The 13,980-nt window shown below is 52.1% G+C and overlaps 1 protein-coding gene across 8 annotated transcripts in view; it reads left to right on the top strand.

The window, feature by feature from the left end:
- Positions 1-7,704, top strand: part of TSPOAP1 (TSPO associated protein 1) — a 67,157-nt gene extending 59,453 nt beyond the window's left edge. For 7 of the 8 annotated variants that reach the window (XM_063174282.1, XM_063174280.1, XM_063174277.1 and 4 more), the window contains 2 exons: positions 904-1,032; positions 7,484-7,704. In XM_063174282.1, coding sequence (XP_063030352.1) covers positions 904-1,032; positions 7,484-7,699 — 345 coding nt within the window. In that variant the 3' untranslated portion in view covers positions 7,700-7,704. Of the gene's footprint in view, positions 1-903; positions 1,033-4,127; positions 4,188-7,483 lie in introns of all 8 variants that reach the window. The other variant, XM_063174278.1, reaches the window with a different exon arrangement.
- The last annotated feature ends 6,276 nt before the right edge of the window (positions 7,705-13,980 follow it).

Raw genomic sequence — 13,980 nt, 5'->3', positions numbered from 1 at the left:
TGGCTCCAGAGCAGAGGGGCTCCAGCCCTGAGAGCATTGCTGTGGTCTTTAAACATCCCAGTGGTTCTGAGTTTATTTTTTAGTATCAATTACCTGCAGGTTTCCCAAAGCCTTGCCTGCATTTTTCCATGCACACACCAGCTGAACCAGCACCAGCTCTGAGCTAACATTTCACCAGGCACTTGGACACTTGGGTCAGAGGCTGAAATGGTGATCCAAGTTAGCAGACACATTCCTGGGGCTGTGCCTGCCCTCCAGCTGTGTGCCAAACTTGAGCCTTGGCCCTTGGATCATCCACCTTTTCCTGCATGGGAAACACTGTGCCTTCACACATCTGACTTAAGGTTGAGCTCCAGGTTAAGTCTGAGGGCATCACTGAGAATGTTTTGTTTGATCCTTTTATAGTGTTGGACAAGCAGCAATGCTGGGGTGGGTTTTGTCTCACCCAACCACTTCCTGTTGAACTGGATAAATATTTGTAGGATACAATACTGCAGCTCTGGGCCTCTGTGATCATGGATGCAATGCCTACAGGACACTGTAGTACTGCCTCATTCTTTAAAGACATGAGTAAATATCAGGGCAAATCAAAGGCCTCTAGGGCACCTGTGGCACAGGCACATTGAGTTTTGGAGTGGAGATTTTGAGTTTGTAGAAATCACCTTTGTCACAACTTGCTGTCATCTCTTCTTCCTTTACTCTCTTCTGTGTTTCTGTGCTCTGAATTGTTCCACAACTAAGCAAGGATGTGAGTTCTGGAATTTTCTGAGGATCCTCCCTATGTGGGTGTGTTCTGGACTTGTCTCAGCCTACAGCCCAGCCTTCTCTGCAGGGCACTGCACCTCAAGCTGTTATTTATGTCTCCAGGAAAGCTGATGTGAGAATTGAATGTTGATCTTGCAGGGAGAGCTGAACCAACAGAGAGGGCTTGTCCCATCCAACTTCCTGGAAGCTGTTCCTTTGGATGGTGGCACGGCCAAGGAATTCCATTCCAAAGAGAAAGAAGCCTCTCCACTGAGCGCTGAGAGCCAGGTGAGATGTGTGACTGCATGGCCCTGCCAGCCAGGTGGCTGTGGCTGCAGCCTGGGCATTGCATGGCATGCAGCACCCATGGGATCACTGAACTCACTGCACGCAGCCTGTTCATCCCAAAGGAGTGCCAGGAGCTCTTCCCAAGGACTTACTTGTAGTGCAGAAAGTGACACAAAACAACCCCTGCTGGGGCCTCAGTGTGCTCAGGTAGGCAAGGAGTATTCAAATCCTACCAGCAAATTGTGTAGATCCACTGAAAGGTCAGTGGGAAAATCCTGCTGGAAGGAAAGGTTCAAACAGCTCCCCAGGCACATGAAATTCCTTAAATATTACTATATCCTTGCCAAGGAGTTCTGAATTAGCAACCCCCAAACACCAATGCTTTTCCATCCACCCCAAGTTAGATATATCTTAATCCAGGCTGAGGTGCTTCTGGGTAAATTCAGAACATGCTGAGGAGTTTCCCAAGCAGATCTAGGGGATGGATCCTGTGGTTTCAAAAGCATTCCCCAGAGTCAAGGGATTCAAAGGTTAAATTAACCCCTTGCATTGTATTGCTGAGACTCTTGGAATAAAGGCTTAAGTGGGAAACTGGGGTCATGTCAGGGGCTGAGGCTGAAAGTGCAGCAGCTCCTTTGTCATTCCTGGATCCCCAGTGCTGTCTCACTGTGGAGAGGGAGGCAGGAGGGGCCCAGCTTGGTCCCACCTCACATGGGCTCAACCTTCAGTCCTTCTTGGGAGGTTGTTGGCACTGTCATGTGGTGTCAGAGCAGGTTGGCTTTGAGCCATCCTTAGGGAAGCAGGTGGCCCTAAGTCCCTGAATCCTTTGTTGAACTCCCCACTGGTGCCATCCCAGCTTTCTGCTCTCTGCAGAATTTCTTGGGCTTTTTTTCATGCTCAGCTCTTCCTGTTCTCTGTATCTGTATTTCTATCTTCAAATGCTACCTGGTCTTCCTTCACCTCAGCCCTATTCCTTGCTTCCTGGCATTCCAGGCTTTGTGGGTACAGGATTTGCACTCCAGCCTTGACGTCTTCTCAGGCAGAGCAGCCTGGCTCAGACAGTGAAGTTTGTGGGCAGTTTGTTGGATCATCTGCTGACCTCAGCAGCTCTCTGGGGTCCTTGTACTCCCCTGCTGGGGACACTGGTCCTTGCTGGGGAATCACAGGTTAATCAGCTGTTACTGCCAGGGTTTAAGAGCCCAGAGGTCACCCAGGTCTAACCTCCCTGGGGGTTAACAAGGATGCAGAGTGGGGTTCTTTATTCAGTTTCCCTGTCAAAATTATTTACTTAAAAGTAAATGACTCATCTGTTGAAATAGAGGGTGCCAAAGGAGACCTCAACCAGTAAAATAAAGGTGGAATTCTAAGTGTAATTTAGTGCAGATCTTCCCTCTGGCATCAACTAGCAGCCACAGGGCCTGTTTCAGATTCCAGGGATTGTTATTCTAGCCCCAGCCCACATCCTCCCAGGGACCAGGGAGAGTTCAGGTAACTTTGTCTGGCACTGGCAGGTGTGAAGTGTTTGCAAAGCCAAACCCACTTTCCTCTCTGTTCTCTGCTGCTGAGTTCAGTGGGTGACTGATGCCCTGCACAGCACTTTGGCCCACATATCCTTGCATGCTGAAGGGTATGTGAGCCAAATATTTACCTTTTCTTATGTTTCATGACATTTTTTTAAACACAAACACCTTTCAGGTGTGTTAAAGACAACCCATATAAAATAGACAGGTTTCAGGTTTGCCTGCCCTTCAAACCTTTCCATTTGTCTCTAGTCCTTTGTGCATGAGATCCAAAGGAGCCTCCCCTTACACTGGCTCTGATTTTTGGGTGCACAGAGCAGGAATCTGTTGGGTTTGGTAGTTTTGCTACTCTCCTGATCCATGTACTGCTGTTCTCTGTAGTTGGAGGACTGGAAAATGCAGATAATTTTGATTAAACCAATTTTATTTTAGTGGGAATCAGCTTGAGCTCCCTAGGCATGACTGTGGCTGCTTCTGCATTGTGCCAGCCTGGCTCCTGTCCTGCTGCCTCCCTGCTTCTCCTGGACACCTGTCCCAGGGGATTCTGGCTCAGCACCCTCAGCACTCCTCCCATTTGTGCTTTGCAATCCAGACCTGTCTAAAAAGCTTCCAAACAAGAAGGGCACATTTGCCCCCTGTTAAAAGTGGTATATTTACCCTCCTCAGAGACAAAGTGGAATTAATTAACTGCATTTAAGTGTGTTTCATGATTCCTGAAGAGACAGAACCTGACCCCACAGTGGTTTTGGCTGTCACACCAATCACAGCATCCCAACCTGTGGGCAGAAAACCTCATGGGAAAGGCAGAAGAAAGAAATACCAGGCATATTCCATATCCATCCCTGAGCTGGAATAAACTCTCCCAGTGATACAGTCATGCCTGAGGCTTTCCAAATTCCTGTAGCACTTTCAGCCCATGGAGTTAAGGAAAACTTGCTTGTTCAACTTGCTGTTAGCAGAGCAGGCTCCCTGCAAATTCCCAGTCCCAGCTTGAGCCCTGGCACCTCAGGGGGGATGTGTGTGTACCATGGCAGGGCTTTGGACTTGGTTACAGCTTGTTCCAGTTGCAACAGAAGCTTCTCCATGAGTGATTTTTAAATCACTTGTAATTTCTTGGATGTGATGTTCTTACCTTACCTGTTCTTCACACTTCCCTTGTTCCTGCTGCCCTACCAAAGGCCTGAGAATAAGGACAATTTATTTCCAAATTGAACTGGGGAAGGTGGATCATTTTTAATTATTTCTGAATAAATCTTAAAATGCTGGCAACTGAAAAGGTGAAGCAATTGAACTTACAAACTGACAACATTTGGGGATTAGAATAAACAAACAAAAACAGCATAAAGGGGAGGATCCAAGAAATTCTGGTCACAGCCAGGGCCCAAAACACTCATGCTTACCGGCTCAGAGCAGCTGCTTTAACACTGTTCTGTTGATGGAATATTTTTCCATTGCTAACATGTGGTTTCTGTCAAAGACTGATTGTAAAGCACCTTCAGAAAGTGTTTGATTCTAACTGATTTCATGTATTTATTTCTGCCTGTGTTACGCACCCGGGACGGTTCTTTTCTTCAGAGAATGAGGAAGAGAAGAGTCCAGTGATAGATATGAATGATACATAGAGAGAGCAACCATGTAAGTGTGTGAGACCTTCAACCTCCCACCCAGCCCAGCACCTCAAAGGCTCCTGCACCTGCAGTTGGCTTCTATTCTTGTTTGTATTTTGACAGGCTGGTTTGGGGCTGTGGTGGCAAATCCACCTTCAGGTCTGATGTCAGACCTTTCACTGCCACCTGGGTTCTGTGGTAAAGACAAACCATTCAGCACATGAAGTGCAGTTGGCTGGAACAATTATCTGGTGGTTTTGGGGACCAGGATGGGACTGTGCTGGATATTCAGGTTTGGGAAGGAGCTGCTTTGTAACTCAGCTTGGCCCTTCTGTTCACATCAACAACCAAAGCATCGTTTGGCCTTTGCAAGGTCCTCCTCAGTCTGAGCTCACTTCATGTTCAGCCTGGGGCTTTTTCCGTCTGGATTTTATTCCTTCCTGAGAATAGTCCTGAAAAACTCCTGCCCACCATCCATTTAAGAAAATAGTAACATTGAGGCCCTAAAACCAACCTTGTGTGGATAATTGTTCTGGGGCTGGGTGGGTGAGACCCCTCCTTTTGGGGACCAGTGGGAGCAGTCTTTGTTTTCCTTAGTTTCAAATGGCTGTTTTTCAGAAATTGTGTTAATAGTAACACCTGAGAGAGTACTAAAACCACCCCTGTAAACTGACATCACTCTTGTGTTTATCACTCTGATAACTTGTATGAGGATTTTGACAGAGCAGTTTTTCCTTTGTGTCTCTTAGAGAAGAACCCCCAATTTTCGTATGATTTTTCTCTTACCACATGAATCTGTGAGCTGGTTCTGTTGCTTTCATGCCACATAGAGACCTCTGAGAAAAGGAGAAATTGTTTGTGGGGCCACTTCAGGTCTGTCCTGAAACTGTTCCATCTTTACCAAAAAAGTGTTTTCCAATGGTGTCCAATGGACAGAGCCTCCACTGCCCTGGCTGCACAGGGGCCTTTACATCCCTGCTGCATCACTCCCTGAATGTTGGTGAGCCCCTTCTGATGCTTGCCCAGTGCTTTTGGACATTTTATCCAAGGATTCTTTGTTGCACAAAATCATAGTTTCTGGAGTAGAACTTGGGGATTCTTTCTTTTGCTCCCAGCTGAGAGAGTGGGCTCCAGTTTAGCCCACTTGGCTTTCTTTTTTCCCTTTGCCTCCATAAATCTTGCATTTCTGGCTGCATATGGTTCATCTGGATTTATGTGGGTTTGCTCCTGGACTCCTCAGACTGGACTAACCCTGGGCTTACCAGCACCAAGTGCTGTTCTTTGCACAGTGGAGCTGCCAGGACAGACAGAGGTTGCAGCTGTTGCTTCATCATTGATTGGAGTGGTCCTTTCAGGCAGAGTGCAGCTTTCCCAAAGGCCAGCCTGGGCCATCCATCAGCATGTGTGACATCCTGCAGCATGTCCTGGACAGCAGCTGGCCTTAGGACACAGTGCTGCACACCTGGAGTGTTGCAGGAGTGCCTTGGAAAGCAACATCTTCAGGTGAACAGAGTGTGAGCTCAGGAAAAGTCAGCTGTGGGATTGGTTACTATCATGGGGAGAGGCAGGGAGGAGTTCCAGCTCTGTCCTGTAATTCAGGCAAGGGAGAGTCTGCTGGCACTGGCACAGCTGAGTGATTGCTGTGAGGCAGAAGTTGGCTCTCAGCTTAGTGGGGTTGGGAGGGGTCACAAATTCACTCCAAGATGGAGCTCCCAGTGCTCTGCCCACTCAGGACTGACTCCATGGGTGTTGTAGGTGCTGAGTCTCACCCAGAGCAGAGGTTTGTGCTCGTCCTGGGCCAGAGGTGCTTCCTGCCTGCAGCAGCCCCGACCAGCACAGCTCCCACCTGTGAGGGAGGAGAGGGCACAGCCCCTGGCTGCTCCTGGTCCCAAAGGAGGTGGGTGCTGAACCAACACTAGGGTGCCAGAGCAGAGCTGCTTTGACTTTCCACCTTGGGAAGCTTTAAATAAAGTCCCCACAGGGCATGAGCATGGCTGTGCTGGAGTGGGGCAGCAGTGCTCTGGGCTCTGCTGCCTTATTCAGCTGCTTGCCCTGCACAGAGAGTGGGACCAGGACCAGGCACATCCAGTCCTGCCCAGGGGCTGCTGCTGAGATCTGCACACAGTTCCTGGCTGGAGTCTGATCTTCAGGAGTGCTTCCACTCAGGCAGAGAGTCCTGCTGGCACTGTCACCATCTCACATTCCCTCTGGGGCCTTTGGCTCCTGCAGACCTGTGAGGGACTCAGTGAGGCCCAGGTAGAGGGATGCTGAGGGTGTGATGTTCCAATGTCAAAGGACTCTTCCCTGGCACAGGTCCAGCCACTCTCACCTTGTGTTTTGGGGAATGCCAAGACAGGATGTACAGCTGGAGCTGGGAAGCTGCTGGTGTGTGAAAGCTGTGTGGAAGAGAAGGCAGTGAGGCTAAGGCTCTCCTAGCCTCAGAAACCCAGAGCCTCTTCCCTGTGGAGCTTCACAGCCTGTTGGGAAAGGTTGACCTGCCAGATTGGTAATTGTCACTGTCTGGACAGCCAAGCCTAGCAAGAGGAGGTTGTGGAAGGAAGGCTGCTGACAGGAACTGATCTCTCGGTGCTTTGTGAAGAGGAAACGGAGCCCAGGACTAGGGCACATTCTGATTTCCAAAGGAAACAGCACTGCTTGAGACTGGTGGGTCCCAATTAACCATCTCAAACACTCAGGAACATTCCTGTGTGCCACTTGCTCCAAGGCTTCTCCTTGTGCTGCTCCATTGGTGTCACTGCAGAGCACCAGACTTGGCTTTCTGCCCCTCCTGCCTCTGGATCTGCTGGATGCTGAGCAGCCTTGCAGGACCCTCAATTCCTTTTACTATCATGGCTGCTATTGAGAAGCCTCAGGGCTTAGCCAGTCTCCTTGATCTTGTGGAGGTCTTGCAGAGCACTTGCTCTTATGAAATTTGTCTTTGTTAATGTCCTGGCTTCTGTCCCAGAGTATGCTGGGAGCCCAGCAGGCTCCATGGCTGAGGACTCATGGACTCATCAGTACCTGTCCCCATCCATGCTCTCAGGAGCTGCTTCACTTACTTAGCTGTGGAGCAGCATCTTTCACCATGTGCTTAGTGGGTCTTTTGTGCTGTCCTGTTCTTAGCCCAAAGTTCAGGAATTTCAGGAATTCTTAGCTAAGGAAGGGTTTGAGTTGTAAGTAAAAATTTAAATCCACTGGAAACTTCCTAAGTGGACCTGCATAGAGGGGAGGCGGCCAGGTTCTCTGGCTGAGGTTTATGTTGGTGTGATCTTCAGCAGCTCTAACTTGTGCTTTTGTCTTTTGTGTTCTCTCTTTCCCACCTAGCTAAATGCAGATGGGTCTGTTGATCAGAGTGACTCCTCTCCATCTCCTCCTCTGCCAGCACCTTCCTGCCTTGTCCCGGGCGAGCAGAGGCCAGAGCAGGCATCGCTGGCCCTCCTCGTCTGCAGTGATGCACCTGGGCAGAGGAAAAAGAAGAGAGGCTTCTTCTTCAAAGGGAAAAATCTCTTCAAAAGACTTGGGTCCAATAAAAAAAACTGACAAGGGGTTTGTTTATTCCATCCAGGCTGCCAACACAGCCCCAGAGACTGAGAGTTCACGAGAAGTCCTCTGCAATAAGCTGATTATTTTCATAGGGAAGAAGTATGTGTTGAACAGAGAAAACTGGAGAGCGTGGGAGCTGAGAGCCCCCGGGGGAAAAGCGTGAGGTGTGAGGGCTCAGCTCTGGGATCCAGCATGTCCTGCTCCATGCAGCCCTTGGTGCACTGGTTCCCTGTAAATATTTTAATTTAATGATTATATTCTGGCTGTAAGTTAGCTAACTGGCTTTTCCCAGCAAAGCCCCAGCCCCTTAGGAGAGATCCCTTGTACTCCATACCTTGGTATTTCTCTGCTCCAAAGGAGGTCATGTCAACTCCTTCACTTCCTGCAAAGAAAATTTGCACTTTTCTGTTCCTGTGACTTCCCTTCGCTGTCTCTGGGCTGATGAGTGAGTTCTTATTTGTACTGTAACCCTGTAAATATGCAGCTGTGCCTCGGAGCATCCCACACTGCCTCAGTCAGCTTCCAGCACGAGGATCGCCGGGAGGAAGGAGCGATGCCCTGGTGGGGCTGGGCTGCTGTCAGCTGCTCTTGCCTGGTTCACCTTGACCATGCACTGGCTGGGGACTCCGCCTTATGATTTATTTATCAGTTTATTTATCAATTGATTTATTTATCTACCTATTTATTTATTTATTTATTTATTTGTCCGTCTGCCTCTCCACGGTTCTGTTGAGCTGTGTCTGGGAGCTGCTCCCAAGCCAGTGTTGGGAGAGCAGTGCTGGGGCTGGGCAGCTTGCACTGTTCTTGTAGGAGAGGATGTGTTCCTGCAGTTGAGATGCTGCCCTGTCCAAGCACGGAGGGTTTTGTATGCCATGGTTTCTGTCCCTCCCCATGTTTCTTTCTCTGCATGTTCCAGTGGGTCCTTGTTCTGAGCAGGGCAGTTCCGTGAGCTCCGTGAGTGGTGCCAGCACAGCGGCCGTGAGTGGTGGTGGTGGTATGGTATGTTTTTATTTAATATCAAATTTTATGATAATAAATTCTATTTTCACAAAAATACATTTTCCTTAAAAAAAGCCAAAGATTCAGTGATGCTTCTTTGGGGGGGTGGGTGAGGAAATTATACCAACCCCATGCACTTTGAGGGTCTTGTGCACCTTCTGTGTCACCTTCTCAGAGGGACAGATGTGGCTGTGGATGCTGCAGGTGTGAGGTGAGGGCAGGGGCTGAGGTGGCAGCCCAGGGAGGGCTATGGGCATGAGGCTGCCCAGAGTGCCTGGGCTGGATCCCTGCACTCCCAGCTCTGGCAGGGGTGTGGGCCTGCACCTGCAGCCTCTGAGAATCCAGCCAAGGTGCCAGAAGTCACTGCGGGAATTTGGGGGGATTCTGCGGGGTTCCCCTGATAGGAGGGACTTGTTTGGGAAGCTGCTGCTCCCTAGAGAGAAATATTCCATGAGGATCCTGATAGCACAGTAAGGCACAGTGTCCTGTGGTGGATGGGAGTCAGGGCAAGGACACAGCAGAGCTTTGAAAGGATGAGGTGCTGCAGCTTTGCTGGAGTTTCCGTGGCTTCTGGAGCAGCCTCAATGATGAAACTCATCAGCAACCCAGAGCTTTATCTGCAGCCTGTCCCCCCATGGAGGAAGTCATTGCTGTTCTAACTGAATTTACCAACCAGAGTTTCTTAAGTGAGCTGTTGAAGGTCTTTTGAAAGAAACTGTCATTGCTTTTATCAGTTCCTCTGGGGATTAATTGAAGAGCAAAACTTTTAGGCTGAAAAGCAGCCGCTGGAACATTCTGGGGTGTGCCCAGAGCCAGAGGCCCTGTGGAGCCAGTGCCTGCCTGGCTCCCTTGCTCCCGGTGCTTCCATCCTCCCCACCCAGCTGAGTCTCTGGGACCACGACGTGTGTGTTGTGTCTCTACCTCCTGTAAATTTTGCTGGGATAGGCCCAGAGCCATCATTCAGCAGTCTCCCTAGTTCAGCTGGTTCCCCAACACCAGACAGGCTGTACAGCAAAGCTCAGACAAGTCTCCATGAAAAGGATTTTAAGATTAAGAGCTTTAAGCTGTTATAGATAATAACATGAAAAACTACAATAAACAAAAAAAAAAAAAGGGGCAAAATAAAGATGTAATCCAGATGTTCTGCTTTGCATCCTCTGCTTCTCATCCTGTGCCATGGCCCAGGTGGGTATAGCACCTCTCTGCCCGGGGGAACTGCTGGTGGCATCAATACATTCCTGTTTCCATTCTCCAGATAAGCAGTATGTATTGTCTGAGTGCAGGGGTTTGGTGCTGGTGCTCGCTGGAGGGCTCAGCCAGGCCCGTGGCCTTTCCCATTCACCCTGATCTGGGAGCAGGGTCACAGTCCCCAAGGAAAGTAAACATTCAAGAGGCAAAGCATCCTGCAACCCCCCACTTCCATGGTTTCTGAAGCAGTTGGAGAACAATTCTTTTTTTGAGAGCAGTTTGGTGTGGTGTCTCTCAGGGGTTGATGTAGGAGTGTGTGTGTTTAACATCTTCCCCAGTGATAAAGATGCTCATGGGCACCTGGGCAGTGTCCTGGTGACACCAAGCTGTGTTGGTGGGAGGTGCCCTCCTCACACACTGGAGGGCAGGGACTTGGCATCCATGAAAACAATCTGGACTGCCTGGAGAGGTGGAGCTGTGCAAAACTCATGACACTTAACCAGGCCAAGTAAAAGGTCCTACATGGAGTTGGGGCAATCTTAAGTCCAAGCACAGGCTGGGAAGATGGATGGATGGATGGATGGATGGATGGATGGATGGATGGATGGATGGATGGATGGATGGATGGATGGATGGATGGATGGATGGATGGATGGAAGGAAGGAAGGAAAGCTGCCTTGAGAAGGACTTGGACGTACTGGTGGATGAGAAGCTCAACACAGAATCATGGAATGGCCAGCGCTAGGAGGGACATTAAGGTCAGCTGGTTCCAAACCCCTGCCAGGGATGTGCCCCAGCCATGTGTGTCAGAAACCCCCCATGCCCTGGGCTGTCCCACTCTGGGCAGAAGGGGAAGGGGAGATTCTGCCCCTCTGCCATGCTCAGGTGAGACCCCACCTGCAGAGCTGCCCCAGCCATGTGTGGCAAACTGCAGAAGGATCTGGAGCTGCTGGAACGGGTCCATAGAAGGCCATGGAGCTGCTCCTGGCCTGGAGCCCCTCTGCTCTGGAGCCAGGCTGGAGAACTGGGGGTGCTCATCTGGAGAGGAGAAGGCTCCAGAGAGAGCTCAGAGCCCCTGCCAGGGCCTGAAGGGGCTCCAGGGGAGCTGGAGAGGGACTGGGGACAAGGGATGGAGGGACAGGACAAGGGGGAATGACTTCCCACTGCCAGAGGGCAGGGATGGATGGGATATTGGGGAGGAATTGTTCCCTGTGAGGAAGAAATGGCTTCCCTGGCACAGCATACCCAGAGCAGCTGTGGCTGCCTGATCCCTGGCAGTGCCCAAGGCCAGGCTGGACAGGGCTTGGAGCAGCCTGGGATGGTGCAAGATTTCCCTACCAAAGGCAGGGAGTAGAACAAGATGGCCTGTAAGGTCTGTCCCAAGCCCAACCCTCTGTGATTCTCTGAATTAAGTTCCTCATTGTGAAACACATTTCCCAGCACTGTCATGCACTAACTGTCCATAGCCTTTGAAACATCCTCATCCTCCTCCTCTATCTGATGCAGCAGGGGAGGGACTCAGAGCTTTGCAAATCCACCAGCTCTGCCCCTTTGCACAAGAGCTGTGCTGTGGTCTCTGTTGTGCAAACTGCTGTTCTGGAGCTACTGCTGGATCTGTTTCTGGTACTGGAGCTGGTTCTGGTGCTGGAGCTGGTGCTGAAGTTGGGACCTCAGGCAGATGTTCTGCTTTTGTGTCACACTCTGAAAGGGGTGGGCTGGAGACCTCCTGAGTCTCTTGGGTTAGGGTTCCCTGAAGGCCCGGGGTCTCATTTAAGGAAGCATTATCCCCAGGGATGCAGGCCCCCCCTCTGGTCTGGGTCCTGTCCTAGCACTCACCACTATCCTGGGTGGTTTTGTACATCTGTTGGGAATTTTCTTGGCAGTACCAGGTGTCATTGCCTCTTGTCCCATCCCTGGGCACTCCGAACAGCTCTGTCTGCTCTGCCGCCCTTCCATGAGACAGTCCAAGTCAAGAGTAAGGCTTCCAGAGCCTTCTTCCCTCCAGGCTGGCCAAACTCAGCTTTCTCCTGGGCTCAGGTGGGTTCCCTCCAGGTTGTCAAAACCAGTCTGCAAACAGGACCAGCCTCACTGGGCCTCACTGCAAGATTTGTAATTTGTTTTGCTGATTTTCTTTAAAGTATTAAAGGACCAGGACCATCATCAGTTCATGGCTCCACTTACAAGGAGGCAGCTTTGGGGATGGTGGATCCCAGCTTTGGGGATGGACACACCCAGATGCCAGGGGCACTGCACCACCTGGACCATTCTGCAGCCACTGGGGGTCCTGGGGTGTCCATGCAGGACAGTCGAGGTGAAGACCTTCATCCAACCGGCCTGGGGAGTCCTGGCAGGAACTTGGTTGCTCCCAGTCTGTGCTGCTGATCCAAGGAATTCTGAGCGCAAACACAACTGCAATGTGCAGTGAGGGGGAGCTGAGGAGCAGTTCCTCTGCCTCCCCGTGCACTTCCATGCTCAAACACATCCCTCACTGATCCAGCAGCATGCCCTGTCAGCATTTGTCCATCAGATGCTCTTGCTCTGGGACAGGGAGAGGGGCTTTGCCCGTGCAGGGGAGATGCTTTGCCAGCTGAGCTCCTGGTGCAGCGGCACTTGGGGCAGACCAGATGCTCCAGACCAGAGCTGGAGGGTGATGCCTGTTCAAACCATCATCCCAGTGCCTTCTCCTGGGCAGGAGGAAGGAGCAGCTCTCGTGGTCCCCCGGGATGTGGGGCAGAGCCCGTCAGGAGGTGGGATGGGGAGTGCTGGGCACTGCAGGTGTCTCTGGGGGTGCATGTGAAAGCCTTGCTGTGACCTTTAAAAGCGGCAGAGGATGAAGAGCACCACGGCGGAAGGAACTTTGTCCCTGGAAGGCGCCCCCAGAAGGGCTCAGGGCTCTCGAACCACCATGAAGTGGCCACATCACCTTCAAAAGTCCCGGGAAAGCTCCGGTGGAGCATCAGGCTGTGTATCCAGCTGCGAGCAAAGGAGCCTCCCGGCGGGCAGAGGGTGGCAAGTGAGGTGGGCGCTGGCCTGGCCGGGCCCCCACGCCAGGGGAGTGCCCGGGGCAGCCGCTGCTGATAAGGCCGGGCCGATAAAAGCGGGCGCGGAGGGGCCGCGGGCCGGGCAGAGGCGGCGGATCGCAGGTGGGAGCCTGGCCCGGGCACGGGCGCTCGGCTCTTGCGGAGGGTTTGTTCCTCTGCCGGGGGCGGCACCGGGGAGCTGGGGCTGAGCCGGGGGCTGAGCCGGGGGCTGAGCCGGGGGCTGAGCCGGGGGCTGAGCCGGGGGCTGAGCGCGGCGGCTCCCGCTGCTCCCACCCTCGGCCGGCGCCGGGAACGGCGGGAGCGCAGCGGGGAAGCGCCGGGAGCGGGGGCGGCGGCTGCGGCTGCCAGGGCGGCTCCTCAGGGACGGGGCCGAGCCGGGCAGGCTGGGGGCCTCTGAGCCGGGCATTTCGGTGCCTTTGAGCTGGGCATTTTGGGTGCCTTTGAGCCGGGCATTTGGGTGCCTTTGCCTCTGAGCTGGGCATTTTGGGTGCCTTTGAGCCGGGCATTTGGGTGCCTTTGCCTTTGAGCTGGGCATTTGGGTGCCTTTGAGCTGGGCATTTGGGTGCCTTTGAGCCGGGCATTTTGGGTGCCTCTGAGCCGGGCATTTGGGTGCCTTTGAACCGGGCATTTGGGTGCCTTTGCCTCTGAGCCGGGCATTTGGGTGCCTTTGAACCGGGCATTTGGGTGCCTTTGCCTTTGAGCTGGGCATTTGGGTGCCTTTGAGCTGGGCATTTTGGGTGCCTTTGCCTTTGAGCTGGGCATTTGGGTGCCTCTGAGCTGGGCATTTGGGTGCCTCTGAGCCGGGCATTTGGGTGCCTTTGCCTTCAGCCGGGCATTTGGGTGCATTTGAGCTGGGCATTTGGGTGCCTCTGAGCCGGGCATTTGGGTGCCTTTGAGCTGGGCATTTGGGTGCCTCTGAGCTGGGCATTTGGGTGCCTCTGAGCCGGGCATTTGGGTGCCTTTGAGCCGGGCATTTTGGGTGCCTTTGCCTTTGAGCCTTTGGGCATCCTGGGCTGTCTTTGAGCCAGGCATTTGGGTGCCTTTGCCTCT

The sequence above is a fragment of the Melospiza melodia genome, chromosome 21 (assembly GCF_035770615.1).
Source record: "Melospiza melodia melodia isolate bMelMel2 chromosome 21, bMelMel2.pri, whole genome shotgun sequence".
NCBI lineage: Eukaryota > Metazoa > Chordata > Aves > Passeriformes > Passerellidae > Melospiza > Melospiza melodia.
This window is presented reverse-complemented; position numbering and strand designations above follow the sequence as displayed.